Here is a 22,788-nt window from a genome sequence, read left to right on the forward strand (position 1 = left end):
TGCAACATAATACATCATTTATGTTTTTACAAAATAAATATTTTATAAACTTGATTACGTATTATAATATATGTATATGTAACACGTGTAACTTCATATAAGATAGGTATATACCTTAACATTATTTTTTTTGTTATTACTTTTATTTGTCTTTATTAACGTTTAATTTTTTTTTTTTTTTAAATACAATGGCATAACATCATAAAGACCTTGTTATAAATTTGTTATATTGAACAATGTCTCTTTGTTAATTTATTTACATTTCACATAAAAACGTTGGTAACTTGTACAAATAAGAGCTGTATACCAAAAATGAATTGGAACATTATAAAAATTTAAAAAAGCAATGTATTTAAATATAAATATTTGCTAATAAATAAAAAATTAAATTAACTTTTAATATAGAAAAAAAATTAATTTACATAAAATAATAGCAATAAGAGCATATTTAAAAATTAAAACTGTTTCAAGTTTCTAAACAAAATTCAAAATTATTAATTGATTAATAACGTCAACATTTAATTTCAATAATATCATATTTAAAATGTATGGCTGTGTACAATTAATCACATTTATAATTAAATATATGTTTGTACTTTTATGAATGTTGTCAAGTCATGTTGAAAATATTTCATATTTTAATAATTTTAATTTTAAACTTTTAATTTAATATTAATAAAATTAAAAATTAATGCATAATACTCCACGTTTACACCTTAATAAAATTACGTGATTCAAACAGCTTCAAATAAAAGTAAAACAAAAGGTTTTAGGGGCTCGTTGCAGGGGATCGAGACTCAAGAGGCATTTGTTCCTGACACAAAACGGGGAACGGACAAAAACAAACATGAAAATATGCATTTTAAGTTTTTTTCTTTTATTTTTTTAAACAATAATTCGTAAAAATATATTTGTATTATTGGGGGCAACAAACTCAGTCACCGTTTGCCAACGGGCTTATACGATAATTTTAACACATCTATGAAAAGGTCTTCAGACCACAGTAGTTACTGACTTACTGTACAGCAATAGTTGGTATATAATATAGTATAAATTATATACTGCAGTTGGTACTTACATATGAGTTTTATATTAACATGATAAATATATAAATAACTATACGTTATGTATATATTTACAATACGAATTACAATTTATTGATAATAAAATATAATGAAATTATTTTTATTTTATTTTTGACCTATGGCACACGTCTTGAATATACAATTTTCGAAATAAGGAGTAAAGATAACAAATTATTATATTTTAGTTCCTGGTACCGGTTAAATGTATTTTCAGTTTTGTGTATACTGTATAATGTATATTAACTATTTTAAATACATGTATTTTTATAAGTAAAGTAGTTAATTTAAAACATACTTAAAAAAAATGTATATAATATAATTTCTCGTTTAGAAAAAGGAATTCTATTCAACTGAAATACATGCGTGATTTAAAAATGATAAAATCATTTACATTTTCCTACTCGCTTTCATTTCCAAAATTCCACTATAAAATTCAAGGTCGTCCAGTTCTAATACACGAACACAATATTCTGTGTCATCGTTATTCTATGATATTATTTTATTATACTCTCTCGCACACGCACGCGGTGTTCTTTTGACGCAGGTACACTATACACATACACACACACACACACACACACACACACACACACACACACACACACACACACTTCATAAGCGCGCGTATACACAATGCACTTATACGACGTGCTGGTCTCTCGATTATTGTTTCTCAATTTTATTGTTCCACCGTGCCGCCGAATAAAAGGACATTCCTGCAAAGGGGAAAAGAGTATAAATACGCACACACAATAACGGGAAAACGAAAGAGAAATACGAAAATACCAACCCCGGGTTTCCTTGTCAATCTACGGCCTATATAGTACCTATATATTTATACCTGTGCTATGCATGTACGGGGAAGGTACTAATAATAAGTTAGTACTGAAACTCGACCGAAAGAGCTTTGTGTGTGCCGTGGTGTGGGCGAGTGAGCAAGCACGCGTGCGTGCATCCTCTCGCGTGCATCGCTGCAAGTGGTGGGATGGATGGACGTCGGCGGGGGAAGTGTGTGCATAATATACAACTACTGTTTAACATGCAACTATGTAATACACCACTATATTTATATATATATATACATAGTACAACAACTGCAACGTCGCGGCCGTAAATGCATTGTGCATTGCGCGCGCGGGCGGCGTTTGTACGTGTGCAGATTGCAGTGCAGAACACACACACATACACACATAATATACGCGTGAGTGTGTAATCAAGTCGTAATAGCACACGTCCAGTAGTGGCGGTGGCGGCAGAGCGGTCCAGCATCTGCTGCATTGGCCAAGGCCGTCCGCCTCCGGTATCTCGGGCGCACCCTTCCGCCCGCCCGCCCGCAAATGTTTCTTTGTTTCCGGCAACACGACAAACGATTTTTCGTCCATACGCGTGCGCGAGTATGAGTTATAATCATAATATATTATTGTATATTATGTAGTAGCATTGTCGGTTAACGCGTGTGACAATAATATCATATTATTATATTATAACAATAATAACAACAATGCGTTATTTATGTTAAGGGTATCAACGTACAAAAAGGACGCGGTGCCCGGTTGCTGACAAGTCCCGTTTTCGCTCGTCACGTGCGTCGGACGTCATGATGATAAATGATAATTATTATAATATTAACGGACGGGTTGAATTTCTATTTTTTCAAATTCAAATTCGCTTTTTTCTGGAATTGTTCGAAATATTCGATTTAAACTTAAGAGTATCTGAAACGAAAACAAACTTTGAACAGCTCGAATTTCTCAAAGGTTGGGTTGTTTAAGAGTCCAATATATCCGATCATGATAAAATTAGTAGTAACGTAATGATAAAGATTGGCACTACTGACATAAAGCCTCAGGCCAACGACTACAACAGGAGATTGGACGGATATCCGTCCTAAAGCCTATTGGTCATCACATGAATGTTGAACATATTTTAAACTTTTATAAATACCATCAAAAAATTATTAAAAAATTGTTTTCATAAAAAAATTATGATTTCATTTTAAATGCCGGTCTGTTATGTTTTTGGTAAGGTTTTTTTTGCGGGTTGAAGTAATTCAATCTGCAATTGTTGTTGTAATGTATATAAAATGTCATCAATGTCTTAATAATTTAAAGGAAAATTTAATTATGAGATTTTTTTGTAAAAATAAATACTATTCTAATTAAAGCTTATTCAGTTTGACATTATATGATATTTGAAAAAAAAAAGTGCGGTTATTAGATTTAAAGCGAGGGGTGAGTTATTTTGCAACTGATTTAAAAGTATCATTTTAATAATAATTTTTTTGTTTCCTTTGTGGAGGTTTCGTTTCTAAAAATCCGAACTAGTGTATATTTTTACTCTATAGTATACGAGTAAATCTCCTATTTATTGCTTTTGTGAACTACTACTCCAGTGATTCCGCATTCCGAGTTGCCCGATTGTGGCCCGAATTCAGGTAGTCCGAGTAGTCGTATTTTATCCTAAATATAAGTATCCCGTTGCGTCCAAGGTCCAAACACACATTGGTTCACAAAATAGCTTTTAAGGAATAAAATAAAGTAAATATTATAAATACTGTATTTGTTTTTGAAATATATTGTATGAAATATAATTATTATGTCAATAAAAAGAAATATAATTATAATGTTAGATTTTTTTAAATCATTATTTTTACAAAATTAAAATTAGACATTTTCAAGTTGTTTAATTTTGTAATTTGGGTTTGTTTAATTTTTTTTTATTAATTATTTTGGTTGTTTCCCGAGGAGTACAAACTATAGATTGAATTTTTATTGTAGCATCTATTTGGCATTGTTTCAAAATATTTCCAAAAATTGAAATATATTTGGACGTGAAGTATAAAATAGTGAATTTAATTTCGAATGAAAACTTTCACACATCACACGCATTCGTTGTCAAATACAAATTGGAATTACAAGTAGACAGGGTCGGATTGGCCTATCGGGATACCGAGAAACTTACCGATTGTCCGGTATGCTTGAGAGCTGCTATGGTCGCAAACAGTTTTTAATTTTGACATAAATTGTCATGAATTTTTTTTTACATTTATTAAAATTTATAATTTACTAATTTATCACATTATAATTATTTTATTCTCTGACACGGACTAAGATAGTAAGATATACTATATCTAGTTTAGACCTGCAAGGGCAATACATTTACGGCGCAGCCCAGTCCTACAGATTTTTTCTAAAGCTCGGCCCAACCGGTCCAAGAAATGTTGTGAAAAAGAGCCCAAGTCCGGCCCGAAAATCACGCTAACCTCTAAGGATATTTTTTTAAGCCCGGTTAGATCCAGTTCAAAACATATTTTGATAAAAAAAAGCCTGGTCCAGTCCAGTCCAAAATATTTTTATTTAAAATATTAAAATATTCATTATTTGTGATTATTACAACATCAAATTGTAAACTTATCATTTAAGTTTTAAATAATGATTATTTGTCATACAAAAAAAACCAAAAATGCCTAAGCGAGATGTAAAAAATTCTTAAAAAGCCCGATCCAACCTTGGTTTAAATGCAGCCCGGCCCAGACCAAAAAGTTCTACCAAAAAAACCCCATCTAGCCCCCTTTTTTTTATAGTATATCTTAGTTCGTGATTTTTGACTTTTTATCAAGGCTACGGTTATGACACGTGTATAATATGCCTACATATAATACCAACGTTATAGCCGCGAATCTAGTTATAATAAAGGAACTACCCTAAAGTTAACTATATTTTATTAACTATAAATATTTATGTTAAAATTATAGGAAAAATTAAGTGAAAAGGAATAGGATTTAACAATCTTTAAAAAAACACCTGATGCCCTTGTTTTGGATAGCTTTTTTGAGTTAAAAAAAATGCATTACTTAATAAAGAACTCTTATTAAATTGTTTTGCTATATTATGTATGTGCACATTTTATTTTTAATAAAGTCAGTAAACAAAATTGCAATTTTTAAAATTGTATATGTGGGGGGGAGTTGCTTCCTATTGCCTTAAAAAAGCACTAGTACCTAATTTTTGTTTTTATGTATAATATTAGATATTATATAATATAGAGGGCCGGTCTAAATAATTTTCCCGGGCCGAAAAATTCTACCAATCCGTCCCTGCAAGTAGCCCACTAGCCCATATTTCAGGTGGAAAATCAGAATCATCATCAATAAGTGTCTACTAAATAATCACAATATGTTTGTAAAAAGCCGTTGAAGGTTGTATAGAAGCTAAATCTATGGCAGCACTAAATTACCACGCCGAATATTGGTGATCGTGTGAATCGTGTATAATAGATATTTATATTATTATATATTTACGTTAAAATTCGTATCGGATGCAATCGGGATATTTATTTAGTTTTGATAACCACTTAAATAGTATTTCCTACCTGATATGTCTGCTATGTATACTGGCCACAATAAGTGAAAATGTAAAAAGGTTACTTTGGGTCGCAATTGGGCGACGCCCCCTGCATTCGTTTCCTCTGTATAACCACTAGCACCAGATATCACAGTACAACTGTTATAAATTTATAATAATATATACGCATAATGATACATTTTATTATATTATTCGACTCATTTATAAATCCGATGTTTAAGTGTTCAGCTCATGGTAAAACGTTAAAACGTATATCGCATCATATACCTTGGTTGAAAATAAGAATTTTCACATTTTATAAACTGGTTTTCATAATTTTACTAAATATTGGAAAAGATTTAGATAAAATTAAAAAACATATTACAGGAGTTCGGAAACGTTTTACGCAAATCGAATACCTTACACCTCTATTATAATAGACCTTGTTCAAAAATAACATTTATTTAAATTTTAAATTTTTTTTTTGTGTATATTAGTCAAAATTATAAAACAATTGAGTGTGAAGTGTGATAAGTTATAAAATAAACATTTGATACATTTTAACTATTTTTTAAAATTTGCACTATACATTTCCATTTTCAGGGCCACCATAAATGATAGCTATTGTTGCGTTTATATAGCATAGACGTGCTCCCTTCGTTATTATACGCGAAATCGGTTCGGCGACTGACACTTGTCATTGTCGCCTTGTCGTCGTTACATTATGATTTATGATTTTCCGAGTTGAATAAAACGGTAAAATAAAATATATAAATATATTTAGTATCAATGTTTATACTCTATATCGTAATAATAGTAATAATAATAATAATAATATTATTATAGTCACTCACTCACTCGTATTTCATTCGTTGCGTCTTGTGCGACGTTTTTAATTGTTTATTATGATTGTTAATTGTTTTTTGCTCTATGCTTAATATTCGTTTTTATTTTCCTAATATTATCCAACGCGTGCATCTACATTCTACATGTTGTAGTAAATTATATACTAATGTCGCATAAATGTTTAATGATAAATAAATACTCGAGTGATTATCAATCATCGTTATATATAGAGAGAGAGAAAGACAGAGAGAGACAGGTGTATTTAAGCATTTTTTATGTGAAGGAGGTCCAGATAATTTTCCTAACACACTACTGTGGGTACTTTAGTCCACACCATCCAACAATGCACTATAATTAATAAGAGTACAACTTATTACAATTTATATAAGCAAAAACTTGACTTTTGAGTTTGATTAAATGATTATTATTTATTTATAATAATTATATACAATTGGAGATAAGATTTTGTTAAAACGTTCATAATACAAAATCTAATTATACTTAGGATTTAATGCTACTTCATTAATGATTTTATCCATATATATATATATATGTTATATGTATGATCTGATGAATGAATATAAATTCCGATCCATTTAGTTTTAGTAGTTTTACTTAATTACCTACTTACAGATAACATTTTTAATTCAGTTATTAGCTTTAATTTTATAAGTGTTATAATTTGTATCTTTTGTATTAAATATTTCCAAAATAATTTAAATAATATTTTATTTATTGTTCATTTTAATTTTTAATGCTTAAAAACCCTTCTTGATGACTCACTTTTGACACTGGTAAGGTACTAAATAATTTAATTTGATTTATTCTTGAAAGTTCAAAAATTCACCTAATCCATTTTTGATACTAACATCTTCACTACAGGCTATTTAAATTTTCCTCATTCAACAAAAGTATTATTTTTTTCAACTAGTGGTTAATAAAACTCAACTAAATACCTAAACTCCAACTTCTCTTTGTCCGTAAAAATTTAACTAAATAAACTTTCAAATTTAAAAGACATAGTGCGTACATCTTTAATACTGATGTTTGATATAAACATTAAACATATCGGAAATAATCAACAGCTTTACCTTAAAAACAAACTTTTAGTTTAAAAATCGAGTTGGTGTAATGTCCATCATAAGGACTTATTTGCTTAGCAAAGGCAGGAAAGAGGCGGCATTCCTCCCCGAAATTTCAGGAAAATGTAAAAATGCTTTCAGTACTCTTTGAATATATTACCATTGATAATAAATACTACCTACATATTATTATAAATATAAAGTAGCCCTCCCCCACCAAAAAAAAAAAACCTTCTTTTAAATTTTAAATTCTTACATATATATTATCAAACATTGGAGTTGTAATAGATACTTCAAACAATTATTATTGGAGTAAATGTACTTATAATGATTTAATAAAACATTATTTTTATTACTACCATATAGACCATATAGTAAGTATTATTATTGTTTATTAGTTTATTACATACAACCTACATTATCTAGCTTTAACATAATATACATAACATAAATAATAATCTGGTAGTTATTTAGTAAACTTATATTTGTATGTGAATAAATGAGTATTACCCTCACCCCACGAAAAATTATTGGATACAATAAAGAAATTAAATATTCACGACTGTCAACTACAAGTTTTTGTTATTTAAAACATACTTCCCTGAAGATTTAATGCATATTAGGTAATAATATTATTTATATAATACATTTATATATATATTATAGTAGTATTTATATGTAGTTAATAGTTATAATAGTGGTATACCTATTATAGTAATAAAGATTAATTTTATTTTTTTTAAATATTAACATAATTTGCAAATTCACATGTACATAGTAATTAATAATAATAATTACTCACTATCACATGCGTATCATATAATAATGTAAAAAAAAAAACGATATTAAATTGTCCTCTACCATAATTAAAAATAATAAATATACAAACCTAACTATATCATCTGTTAGTATTACTTATAATGTATATAAACGTAATGATTTGTCTCGAAAAATTCGAAACGCGTATCAAACCATTACATTTGATTAATGGTTATATGAGTAGATCGCTTATGTATGTTTGTAATTTGAACTCGAAATTCCTACGTTTAGGCAGTTTGAAGTTTCATATAGCTACGTTATTTTTGGTTTCGAGCAAAAACTCATTACACTTGTGCAGTCGTATATTAATATAGACTGTGTGTAAATTAAGAATCGTTTAATGAGTGTAAACTAACAACATAAAATGGGTTTTATGCGGAGATGACGAGACAGTCAGACATTATTCACGTTAATTATTATAATTTTAATTATATACCAATATACAGGTGAATAACTGGCAAATATAAATGCAAAATACTTACAAAATAATTTACTATCTTTTTCATCTTAAAATTGATGTATAAAATATTACCCAAGTCCTAACACTTGATAGACAAAAATATAGAATTAATACTCAATACACGTAGGTATATTTTTATTTTGGAATTTTCTTTTACATCGAATTACGGAGTCTGTGTGTTTTTGAGCACGATAAAAATATTTATATATAATGTATAAATGTATCAATTAATTTGAATTTTTAATATACTATCTATATGCGCTGTTGATAATATCTATGAATAAGAAAACAATATTTACTCAGATCATAAATAATTTTATCGTAAAAAATTAAAAAAAATCTATATTCCGATAACGAACACCTAGTAAACTATAATATTTAGTATTATGTTGCAAAGGTCTTGGTCACTTATCAAGGTTAAATAAATTGCTAATTTATACTACCACAATAGAAACACGTCGAAAATTATTATAAAGTAGAATAGTATACATTGACAAAATGACAATAACTATTTGTAGATATATAATAATAATATATAGTAATTTCCAGTTCAAAACAATGACTTATTATAAAAATCTAGTTGTCATTATTAACTTTTAAATTTTTAATAAATTTTCATTAATGTATATAAACAATTCGAATATATTATTTAAACATAAAATTATTATAAATGTTTTTTTTTATTCAAAAATTATGTCCAAAAAAAAAAAATAGGTAAATTTACTATTCAATATACGATTAATATATTATGATGCTTATCATAAATGGATCTAAAGTCGACCCAGTGGCCCGATAGTAAAAACTATTGGCAACGTAGCATTATGCACTTGGCAGTTTATAAAAGTTGGCAAAGATTGTCGTTCGAAAGGAAGGCCAAGGTCAGCAGAATGCAGCGATAATAATAGTCAAAGTGCACTGTACAAATATAAAAAAGAAAACCTAATGATCATACAGTGCGCATTCTAAGTATAATTGTAAGTATACCTATGTAATACTATAAGCAATGCGTAGTTCGCAAGCTGTTTTTAAGTATATTATAGAAAATAAATACACATTGAAATACATAATTTATATTTGTAATTTATTTAATTGTTTTATAATGGATCCACATTTTGTCACTTACAACCGAAACCAACAATATCGATTATATTCAAGACACATTAATGATTGTAGTTATCCTAAAATTGAAAATTCCTATCCAACTATCTTCATAATATATTATTATCGTCGAGTCTTATTTATTTGGATTTATAATTACTATTTATTTACATAAACTGAATCACAGATGCAGTTGGCAGTTATCCTATTGGCACTGCATCGAATTATATTTATAACGTAAAAAACACTATTTAAAATAGATATTATATTGAACGGATCACCTACCGTTTTTATTTTATATTATTCATCTCATTACCAATTATAATGAACAATTTCAAAGTGATATTTTCCCCTCATTTTCCGATCTAGGCATTGCTTTGTTATGTAACAATACCTATTCGAAGCTTAAATAACGTAGTTGCATTATATTATATCGATATCGATTTAATCGCGCATAGATGTGGAATAGATCAATGTCTCTGCTGTCCTACTGTTGGTCGTATTAAAAAATAATAATCATAATAATAATGTATAATCATTAAAATATCACAAATGACAATAATTTATATTTCCTCTGATACAGAGGGCCCCCTCCTCCCCTTTTCGCCGTGTTATTATATACCTACTCGATTGAATGCATTTTTGTCCTTGACCAAGAACGATTTTTATCAATGCGCTTACAGAGCGCTTTGCAGTGTGCGTATTTCGTTTCATACGATTTCCTGTGTTCACGCCCCCTCCCACCCCATGCCCAGTTAACCGTACACGGAATGGATCGGCAAACAAGCGGGAAGGGCCTCTATAATAATAATTGCCTCGCAATGCATTTTCAACTGCATTCACTTCCTGGTGCAAATTGACCTTGATAGATGGTATAATGCTTAATGTGTGTATCATGGGGGGGAGAGAATCTTAAATTTTTTATCCGGCCGCCCATACGGTTTACAGAACGCTAATCAGCAACTATATTATGTAGGATGTAGGTATATTACATTAAAATGCATACCTATATATTTATGTAATATATATATGCATTTATTGTACATGGGTTAATTGTGTTGTAGGTATATTTAAAACATCAATAAACAGTTTATTATTTTTATATATTATAAATTATGACTGATGAGTAGCAGATATTATACAATTTGTGTACGGCGACATTATTACCATATATGATACGATTGATACGCATTTATGGTTTATGACACGGCCAATCGTCGTCGGGGTATATTGTTAACGTGTCTTTCATTATATCAAATGCAGAATTTATACATTTTTGTTGATTAAAAAATGCGGTGCCAAGTAATGTAAAAAAAAAAAAAAATAGAAATAAAAACGGTCACAGCGGCGACGCCGACAGTGTGCATCGTGTAGCCGCATAGGTATATAGATACACGATATACAGAATGCAATTCATAATAAACGGTTTGTCGTTTATTTGCAAACACGTGATAAATACGGCAATCAGCTGTTTTTGATTAGTCAGGACTAGGTCAAGGTGACCTTGATATTGGATATATAACATATATTATATATTATATTATATTGTGCGTATGTCGACGTGTTTCATGTGTGAGTATTTGTGCATTACGTACAATTCAACTGCAGTGTATGCCGATACTTATGATGACGTGTATTTAACCCGCAGTATATAATTAATTGCGACATATTATATTATGTGCCTATATGTATAATAATAACAATATTTATAGGAATTATTATTTTTTAAATCGACTTATCATTATTTATTTAATTATTATTAATTAATCGATATTGGTGCGATTAAAATGGAAATAATACTATAGGTGTGAAGATAATGTTTGCAAAAAAAAAAAAAAAAAAATATTAAATACAGATATCTACATATTTCTGGTACGACAGACACCTCACCCCGTGTACACAACAACAATTACAATTCAGTTTTTATACAATTATTATATCACGAACTGATTGTATTTGACGAAATCGCGGTAGCGTGTTTTGAACTCGTTGTTAGGTAACAAGTTTTCAATAATATCTAGTTCTAGCTGGTATAAGTTATCATATTATAATATAATTAAATAAATAAATAATAATAATAATTAAATAACTCGATGGTATTCATATTATACAGCAATAACTAGCAGTAGATATTACAGAACTATTCAACCATAACATGCATACATGTCTGTTGGCGTATGTTTTTAAGCCATTATCAAGGCGATACTTAACAATATTTGTTTAAATAATTAAGCATGGAAGTATAATATATAATATTGAAAATATTATGCTACGTGTTTTTACATTTTATACGATAATTTTCCTTATAATCTATTCCATTTATATAATGTTAAGTATAATAATATCGTTAATATACGTTTGTTGTATTGCATCGACGTAAATACAAACGAGCAAATAATTTATTGATTATAACGTATGCATACAATGTGTATGACTTGTATCGTGTTTTAATTGTATAATGGATAAACTTTTAATTTTATTATTATAATATGTATGATAATACAAGTAGGTACATATTATGTATCTATCAATAATGATCACCTTTTCAAATTCTTTAGTGTAAATAATAAATTGTAAATTAAAAATTTGTTAAGTAAAATTGCAGTTAGAATTATATAATATATAATTTTTATTAAATTGTATATACTATATACGATATAGAGTGTATTGTCTATTGTAAAACTAGACCATATAAACTAGTATAATAGTAAATGATAATATAGTACTATTAATAAAGTACTTATATAGCTATAATTCATATAATGTATAAAATATAGAAACAAGTGTTTGTCTCTTAGTTACATTAAACATTAAACAAATTACTAATTCAAATAACATAAAATTTAACATTCTGAATTTTCAACTTATTAATAGGCATTTTCTAGATAACTTAAATTTTAATTTGGAACTCTGCCAATTAAACAGATAATACAAATAATAAATAACATTTTATAAATTAATGTTCATAAATATATTGTTTTTTATTCTATCTATTAACATTAATTATAAAAGTACTTACTTTAATTTGAATTACAGAAAGTATAAGTAATTATATCGTTTTAATCAACTAATGTTGTTTAGAATTCATTTTAGAATTTTTAAATCAAGCATAATACCACCTATATTATACTCGTATTATACTACCTATGTATGTTGTGTCTCACAGTATTATTGTATCTTATCTACAAATCAATTTTTGTTTTTAATCATGCTTTGTAATTTATGTAAAGAGCCACTATTTTATAAATAGCTTATTTAAAATGAACTAAAACTTAAAATAAAAAAAATGTATTTTCGTGTTACGTAAAAATCTGAGAACGGCATCATTTTATGAGGGTATAGTTTAGAACATGATTCATCGTCAATTTACATTAAACATATATTCTATTAAAATAGTTTTATATGATTTTTTAAAATTTAGTTGGCATGATCCAAGAGGTGGATACCAGAGTAGGTATAATATACATAATTACACATATAGTTGGTGCCGTTGGTGGGCGGGAATGTACCTCTGTACGAGGACAAACATGACTTTATACATGATGGACATTGGGCACCCCTTAACTATTATAGTATTAGGTGTATAAAAATAATATAGTACATCAAAACCTACTTCCTGGCCCTACACGATATACATATATACGGACATTTAAATTAAATATAAAAATAACATTAGGTGATTGTTTAAAAAACGTACCTATAATTGTATTAGTTATTATTATTATTTATTCGTATACTATACATTAATATTATTAAAATCAGTTGGTGTCTTTTTTTCATTCATTGACGAGTAAGTCATTGTAATGTAGGTCTGTGTTGAATTAGAATGCAATAAATTTCAATCTTGCATACGAAAAACGATTCTGAGCGAAGACGATCTTTCAAGCTGTAGTATTTCTATAAGTATATTTTATGATATATTTAAGTGTAAGTATTGCAATTGAAGTTATTTATATTTTTATATTTTACTATTAGAAATACAGTAAATTGAATTATTTTTTACACAAATTATAACATTTTTGTGTATAAAAATATAAAATATAATAATGTACGTTGAAAGTTCAAGTACCCGAAAACGTTTTACTGCCCCGAAAGGCGATGGCTGAAATGAAAAAAATAAATAAATAAAAACACACATCGTTGTAAAATCAATGTACTCATTGCTCCACTCAAAATCTAATAATATCCATACTTTAAACATTAATTATGTATATAAAATATTATGCACATGCGCAAAAAGTGAATAATTACCTATATAATAAAACAATATACATAATAAAAATGCAATGTTAAATATACGTATTACTCATATCCTAGGTCATATACTCATATATTAATATATTATTATATAATATAATTTGTATAGTGCATGTGTATTAACTATAATGTATTCACTGCATTGAAATTTGTAACCTTCCATTGAAGCGAACACCTATCATACAGGAACCACAAAAAGTGTCCACAGTTTAGAATAATTTAAAACTTAATACATCCTTTTATAATAATTTGTTGAAACATATACAGGATTCTTTTATTTATATAAATTTAATATAGGTACTGAGTGATTTTTTATTGAACAACACTCATTATATAAAAATCTATTAACGTTTTTGAAAATATTTTTTTTACTTAATTTCCAAAAATAAATAATAAAACAACACTTTTTTTGAAAAAATTATATTTTTCATTGTTATAATTTTTTACTTTTTTGAAGGACAATATACATTTTAAAAATTGTTGTTATAAAATTCTGTCGGTCCAAATTTATATTTTTCGGAATATTTTGATACATAAAAATCTAAATTTATATTTATTATAACTTATAAGTATTTAAAGTTTAGGTGAGCGGAATAGACCATGATTTTGTGGAGTATCCACTTACCATTTCATTAACCTAAACTTTAAATAATAATTATAACATTTAAACTACTCGTCGATTTTTATTTTATTTTTTAAGTTCAATTTTAAACTACATTCGTTCTAATGACGAAAATTTCCAAATTGTTTTGCAATTGTTATTTCTAAGTCTTAAAAATGTAATACAAAGTTTTTCATAAGTAGTTTATAGTGAAATCAAAAAATAATATAAGCATTATTTTTATTTAAAAAAAATTTAAGTTAAAATTTGGATGAAATTGGATGTTTAAACTAGGTATGAACAACAATATTCATTATTTTGTTGTATTTCAGAAAAATTTGTGGAGGCATAAAACTTTAACATATGTTATTACATTTTACACATATAATGAAATTTTAAAATGTAATTTTTGGAAAAAATTAATTTAATCTACCGTATTACTTATAGTAAACTAATTTACAAAACATAATAGCATTAAAACCATAACATAAAATAAACTTAATGATATAACCTGATAGACCGTATCTGCACGGAATTGTTATTCGTATACAAAGTAGAAATATGTTTACGTATATAATTGAATTCAAATTAAATACGTCTACTACAGTACTACAGTAACCCTAGTTGAGACCTACCGTACAGCAAAGCGGTACCCATTTGGAATTTGCCCACCTTCTTTGATATTAATTTCTATGATTTATTATTTACTTTTAGAATATTATATTTTTCTACTATTTGTTCTGAAAAATGTTTTCCTTCTCTCCTTGTCTATGAACCCAGTACACAATCAGTTATAGGTTATATAATTTGAAATAGTTTTATTTTTCTTACATTTTTATTTATAATTATTACAATTTTATAATATTGATAGTCTAGAAAAATTGTCTTTCGTTTTCAGTAGTTCGGTAGGTATTTATTTTTCTATATGGAGGTTATTTTTACTCCATTTAACATCATAAAGGCACAAAATGATTATTCTACAAAATGTATTTCTTAAAATTAACTTCTAAAAAGGAAAAAAAATATATCAACTACTAGAATTTTAGAAAAGGTAATTAATAAATACAAAATTTACTTTATTAGATACCGTTTTTGATGTAATAAAGTTATATAATTTCCATAAATATTAAAATACCTAAATAAAATAATTCTAATAATTAAATTACTATTAAGTTGTATTAATTCAAAGAGATATGTTTACGTATTGGTATATCTATTGTTATATTTATATAATATTATTTATTAGCACATACATACATAGGTATGTGTGTATACACTTTATTTATCACAGATTGTAGTAGTGCAAGGTCAAGTTCACTAGGTTAGAAATACACGATCCAAAATACATATAACTACCCAGTGTAACAGAATATTATATTGTTCATATTTATGACTTAAATATTAAAATACTTATAATAATATAGAAACCCCATTTGAATATATATATAATCTATAATAAGAATAAAATAAGTATAATCGAGTTAAAATAAATTTATTGTTACTATTTGTATATGTAAATAAACTATTAAATATTATACTTCTTTAATTTACAAAACACACAATAATTATTGAACAACACTAAATGTTCATACAACATTTAATATTTTAAAATTTACAAAAAATATTTTTAAAATGCTTTTAACTTGCTTCATAATAAAAATAACAATAAAAGCTTTTTTAGTCAATTCACTCTAGTTGTAAAAATCGCAGAATAAAATAAATTATTGTGAACGTAAAATGTGTGATGTTCTACAGGTTTGTAAGACGCAGGCAACACGTAGGTGTGTAGTGTCATTTTAATATCAGAACTATCATGAATTACAAAAAATGTGTGATATAAGTAAAAAAATCCAATATTTAGTAGATATTAAACTTAACTAATCTAAATAATAAACAAGAATTATTTTACTTTTTTTTTTTTGTAATTAATATATTTGCGAGATCGATTTTTTTTATTATTCTCTGCACTATGCAATATGCACAGTGAAAATTATGTTTGTTCAGTTTGTATTCTTGCCATCAAAGCTGCTCGTTGTGCATCTGTAACGACTCCTGGACATTTTTTCTTTTGTACAAATTTGCAATCTTTGAAAAATCCTTCGTGTCTTGGAAGTCCGTGAGATCCGTCCTTAAAAGTCACTAAACCTATACAATTTTATAAATCACACTAAATATTAAATTTTCCGATATTTTTATCACTTTGTTTGTTTTAACTACCGATAAATATAACGGTACGTATTTGTTAAAATTATAATACACAAACGTATGCTTATCATATCACATATGTACCCTTACCAATAAATAAATAATAGATAAATTATTATAATATATATACTCATATTTATATACTAAAAATATATTAGATTTTAACTTGCTGTTTGTCGTTTCTGTGTTTAAGTAGTTTTATTTAAGTATAAATACTGCAATCTGTATTACCTAATCCCCAAATACGACCACCTCGAAATTGGCCTTCGTACTTCATGCCATCAGCCCTCCAAAACATTCCGTGACCATGAAACCATCCTTCCATAAATTCTCCTTCATATCTGCAATATTGGATCAATATAAATAAAAAAGTATGAAAAAGTTAACATTATACTTGAATAATAACAATAATTGCTATTGCTATTGCTATTGCTATACACATTATTTATTTTTAAAGTACATACCTAGCTCCATCCGGATACTGGAGAACTCCAAGACCTGAGCAAAGTCCATTGCTGAATCCTCCTTCATAACGTGTATTGTCTTTTAATTGGACGTGACCCAAACCATGTTTTCGACCTCGATCGTTCCAGTCTCCGATGTATTTTGAGCCATCTTCGTACACATAAGCTCCAAATTTAGTAACCCTGGCTAAAAAACACATAGATTACAGCAATAAATTGTTTGATATAGAAATAACTTTTTATACTTGACTAAATGAAATTAAAAATGAATTATTTTTTTACTAACAAATCTGTCGTTACTCGTTATATATGTTATAGTATATTTAGTAAAGTATTACATACAACTTCTACGAATTTACCATTAAAGTACCTGGCATATTCTGATATAGGTATACCTACGAGTTAATTAAAAATAATTAATAGTAATCTATAAAAATTAATTATTAAAAAAATATATAAATAAATAATCAATAAAATAATTGTAATTTAAAATAAGACCATCGCAATAAAACAAAGAAAAACTAAACATAACATAATACTGTTTATCTAACATTAATGAATTAATTAGTTGTAATTATTTGGAATAAAAAAATACCTAGTTAAGAGGACGCCATACCCGCATGTGTTGTCTCTGCCTTACTAACGTACACCATAACAAATTTGCGTTCAGCAAAACACATTTTGTAATGTCAGCTTTAATATTGGAGTAAATTGTCCTATTATAAAATTTAAAGGTAAGAATATTATCTAGAAAATTACACACGTTTTTATTGATATTATTATTTTAAAGTGAGTTATAGCTATGTAAAATATTACAACTTTAAATTGTTCATAACTCACTTTAAAATGATAATATCAATAAAAGCATACTTATGTCATTTTCTAGATAATATTCTTAACTTTAAATTTGATAATAGGAAAATTTACACTAATATTAAAGCTGACATCACAAAATGTGTTTGCTAGACGCAAATTTGTTATGGTGTACGTTAGTAAGGCAAAGACAACACATGCGGGTATGGCATCCTCTTAACTAGGTATTTTTTTCATTCCAAATAATTACAATTTTAATTTGCTAGTTTTTAAACGCTAAAAGTTACGATTTTTGTTAAAAAAATGTATTAAATATATATTTTGTAAATAAAATTATTTTTTGTTTATTTATTATATTTAATAATTTCTTATACATTTTATTCATAGTTAATTATTGGTTTGATAATCAATTATTTAGTATAAATTAATAAGTATTAATACATAATATGTTTTATTCTAAAGTATAGTATATTATTATTTAATACTTATTCTTTTATTAATTTTTAAGTAGGTACTAAATAAGTGTAAACAGGTACCATTCCAAAATATTTGATTTAATTATTAAAACCACCTAGGCAACGATGAAAAACGATTAATATAATACATATTATATTTCAGTACTTTTAATAAAACTTATTATGGTACATAAATTATCTTACCTGGCTGCATTATTATTTATTATACATTAAAATGTACACAATATGTATAAAATGATAGATATCAACGTTATTGCAAGTAACAAAAGCTAAGAATGTTATATTCTTATGGGGTTTCATTGTTTGTTATATCGATTAGCGTTCATATATTTAATTTAATTAAACGTACCTACCTATATATACCTATGCTATAATAGTATTGTGTTAACTATACATATGTAAATATCACCGTATTGTAGTGCTAATTTCATATGCGATCATATTATTACGATTTACATAATCTTCATATCTATAGTTTTTTTTTATATATTAATATAATTGTTTTTTTAAGGATACGTACAATCTTTACTCAATAATAGAGTCTAATAACTATATATGATAAACGAATATAAATAACAGTGTACTGATTGATGAAATGTAAAACTTCATTTGGTTTTATTAAATCATCGTGAATAATAGCAGATCACGGTAATAATTGTGGCTAAGTATTAGATATTATGAGGTGACTGGAACGAGAAGAGAGTAGGTATAGCATACACAGTGCACTATTAATGCAAAATTAAAATTAAATTATTATATTAACTAATAACTATAAACATTACATCAAAATTTAACATAATATATATTACAAAATAAATTTATTTAAAATCATTAAATTAGCTATTATTATGATTTATGAACATGCATGAGAATGTACCTATAGAAAATTCAATACATAATAATAGGCGGTTTTAACTGTTTTCTTTATAATAATAGTTACGTAACAATATTAATTATAACAATAATAATTATTATATTGATATAGAATATTTAAATTAAATACGTACATTCAACTGACCTAAACCACATTAAAGTGTAAAGTTCTTATTTGTAATTCCTATCATTAGGAACATAATATTTTAAATAATTTAGAATCAAAAGTCATACACAAAGTACCTACCTATATTTACATATTAAAGATTTACGTAAATAATAATATATATTAATATTATAACAATATATCTAAGCGTGTCTCCCCCCTAAATATAATTTTATATAAATGCCCTTGGTTGATGCCAAAAGTTGTTCTTAACAATTTTCCTCTGACGTATAACACAAGGTTAAATTAATACAATTATTTATATTAAATGTAAGTACTATACAGAAAGGATACCTATTTAACATTTAAGATATTATTCTTAAAATACATTTTTCTATAACATTATAATTTGTAATTTGTAACTAAGTGCTAACTAGATACTATTTAGTAGGTATATATTCCTACAAAAAAATGATTATATTATTATGAATATTAAATTAATAATAAAATTGTTAAGTTAGGTTAAGTTAATCGGAATAGTAGACACTTGTACTCGTAGATACGCTTGTAGATCAAAGTTGTAGACAACCTAAATCATAAAAGTAAAACTATTTAATTACTTAGTATTAAAACCAGGCACGTATACAGAGGGGGTTTTGGGGTTCAAACATCCCCCGAAATAATTTCAAATAATGAGGAAAAAATTGTTTTATTATGTTGCGGCACAATTTGTATTGCTAAATTTTGTAAACACACCACCCACGATTTTTTTTTATACGTGCCTGGTTAAAACGAAACTGTATGTGTATATTTAACAAAAGTAATTAAATTTGCAAGAATTTATAAATTTATAAAAATCAAGATGCAATTGTATGTAAATAACCAATTGAGATATAAAATTTAAAAAATAAACATTATAATTTATCAGTGGCGGCGCCAGGATTTTTTTCTACTAAAATGAGTATACTATGAGTATAATGTCTAAGGATAGACCAGTGGTAGAGCCAGTGGTAGGACCATGGCCCTACCTTGCCCGTCCATGGCACCACTGTAATTTATTTTACGAGGATAATATTTTATTAAAATGTAATAGTATATAAATAAAATTTAAAAAAAAAAAGGTACATGAATAAATAATATAAATTTGGTATTATAATTTATAAATGTATAATTTTATAAAAAAAAAGATTTATTTTTACCAACAACTTTCAAAAATATTCTTAAAAATCATAATTTTCAATTTAAATGATATCATTTATACATAATATGACAGTATAAAAGTATTGTAATATTTCTTTTAATATGGTACTTGCTATAATTTAAAATGATAATATTGATAGGTAACTGTAATTTGATAATTCATTCATCGTCATTTCTAAAATCAGCACAATTTAAAATGCAATGTAATACATTAACTAATTTAGATTTAAAGTAAAATTAAAATCTGTAATACAGCTCAATCTAGTGGTTTGTTTTTATACGGCATGTATTATGGAGTAACCGTTAGGCTACGTTACATACATATATCAAATTAAGATGCATAATATGATTTATATTTATTTTTATAGATATCGTTTATACTTACAATTATACAACTCGTTCACTTGTGCAAATCAAAAATAATTTAATTATACTATTGTAAATTTTATACTCTCTTATAAATTTATAATTTTTTTATGTATAATTTATAATATTTATATACATAATTTTAGTCTTAATATATATACTACCATAGGAAGTTACGAAACTAAAAATATATAAAAAATAAATTAATATACGTTTTTTGAAATACTATGATTCAATAAATTAACTAAAAATTAACTTATAATACAATAATATCAATAATAATAAAAAAAAAATACAAAATGTTTATATTATACTTTTTTCCCTGTTTAACCGACAGCAAAGGAGGCCTATTATGTGAACAATACTACTCCTCTACAGTAATCGTTTATTGACATATACACTATACAAATTCTAAAAAATAGCGTAATATATGCAAATATTATACTATACCTATAGTCCTGCGAATTTTTGATTTTCTACAAAGAAACATATGATTGCTTAAATATACTGGTGACTTTTTTGTCGATATTCGTTTTAAGTGCATATTGTGTAATTTTCATTTGTGTACTTATAATATATAACTATTTCAGTAGTTGAGTAATCTTTTTGTAAAATAAGGTTCATGTTTTTGAAATTTGACTCACTAATTTTAAAATATAGGGAGAGAGGAGAGAAGCAAATAACATGAAGATATACGTTATAATCATCATACAAAAAGTAAATAACTTTTTTAAATTACCTCTTCTGGGTCTTCTTATCGATTTGGTTTGATAATATTATGACTGTTTCTCACATTAGTGATGAGATAGCAGTGAAACAGAATTCCAGCGATCAAGAGACCTATATTTACGAGCCACATAATTTCTACGCTTCACTCGTTTCCCGAGCCAGAGGTGGCACATCAAGGGAAAATGCACATCGTGTCAGTGTATAACCCATAAAATTCATAGGTTTCTTGTAACTTGTACATTATTTTTATTAACATTATACAATATTCCATTTTTATCTTTTACATAGGGCCATAGGGGAGTTAAATAATAAATAGTCGATAAATAGTCCGAAATGTAGAAGGCAGAACCTAACAGACTTTCCGCGGAATAAAAGCACTAAGCAGTATTTTTTTTTTGACCAGTCGTGAACCGTTACGTCGTCACAAACAAAAAACAATATCATAATATATTCATTTGAACTTTGAGGATTAGTGGTGGATATATCCAGTTTTGAAGAAGGGTGAACTTCAAATCCACATATGTAATGAGATTTAACCCCTCTTTTTATTTTAATAATGTAATAATATATAGTGATGACAAAAATTGGTTGAGTTAAGAAAAAAACAGATAGGTATACGGCGATAACAAGACTGCGTAAAAACGCGTTACCCTTAGTACTCACTACTCACAGATGAACCATGAATGATGAGCGTCATTTCATTATGAATAAACGCAATGTGATCAGTGGGGTGTAGCCATGGAGTTTCTACTTTCGAGTATGTACTAGGTATATACACTGTATACAGTCATACTCATACATACAGACATTTCAAAAATTATTAGGTACGCGCAAATAGGGTGGGAAACTTGGCGAGACTTGACCCCACCAAAACTATGTTAAGTCCTCCCTCCCAAAATATAGAGTCTTCATAAAGTATAGGTACCAAGTAAATATTATTTTTATCACGTCATTGCGGAAAGTTT

At 26.8% G+C, this 22,788-nt stretch overlaps 1 protein-coding gene across 1 annotated transcript; it reads right to left on the reverse strand.

Annotated features, from left to right (window-relative positions):
- Nucleotides 1–16,064: 16,064 nt before the first annotated feature.
- On the reverse strand, nt 16,065–18,823 carry LOC132923102 (MORN repeat-containing protein 4 homolog). The gene is made up of 4 exons (XM_060986922.1): nt 18,733–18,823; nt 17,261–17,447; nt 17,028–17,137; nt 16,065–16,736 (listed from the first exon to the last, which is right to left on the reverse strand). Exons 1-4 carry the CDS (start codon nt 18,740–18,742, stop codon nt 16,582–16,584), a joined length of 462 nt encoding a protein of 153 aa, XP_060842905.1. The 5' UTR covers nt 18,743–18,823; the 3' UTR covers nt 16,065–16,581.
- Nucleotides 18,824–22,788: the final 3,965 nt, after the last annotated feature.

Source organism: Rhopalosiphum padi, chromosome 2, assembly GCF_020882245.1.
Source record: "Rhopalosiphum padi isolate XX-2018 chromosome 2, ASM2088224v1, whole genome shotgun sequence".
Classification (NCBI taxonomy): Eukaryota; Metazoa; Arthropoda; class Insecta; order Hemiptera; family Aphididae; genus Rhopalosiphum; species Rhopalosiphum padi.

What these genes read in the sequence shown, in the direction of transcription:
- LOC132923102 (XM_060986922.1), bottom strand. An exon ending in CAGTATCCGGATGGAGCTAG is followed by an intron (nt 17,138 to 17,260) that starts GTATGTACTTTA and finishes CCAATATTGCAG; the next exon opens with ATATGAAGGAGAATTTATGG. An exon ending in TGGTCGTATTTGGGGATTAG is followed by an intron (nt 16,737 to 17,027) that starts GTAATACAGATT and finishes AAAATTGTATAG; the next exon opens with GTTTAGTGACTTTTAAGGAC.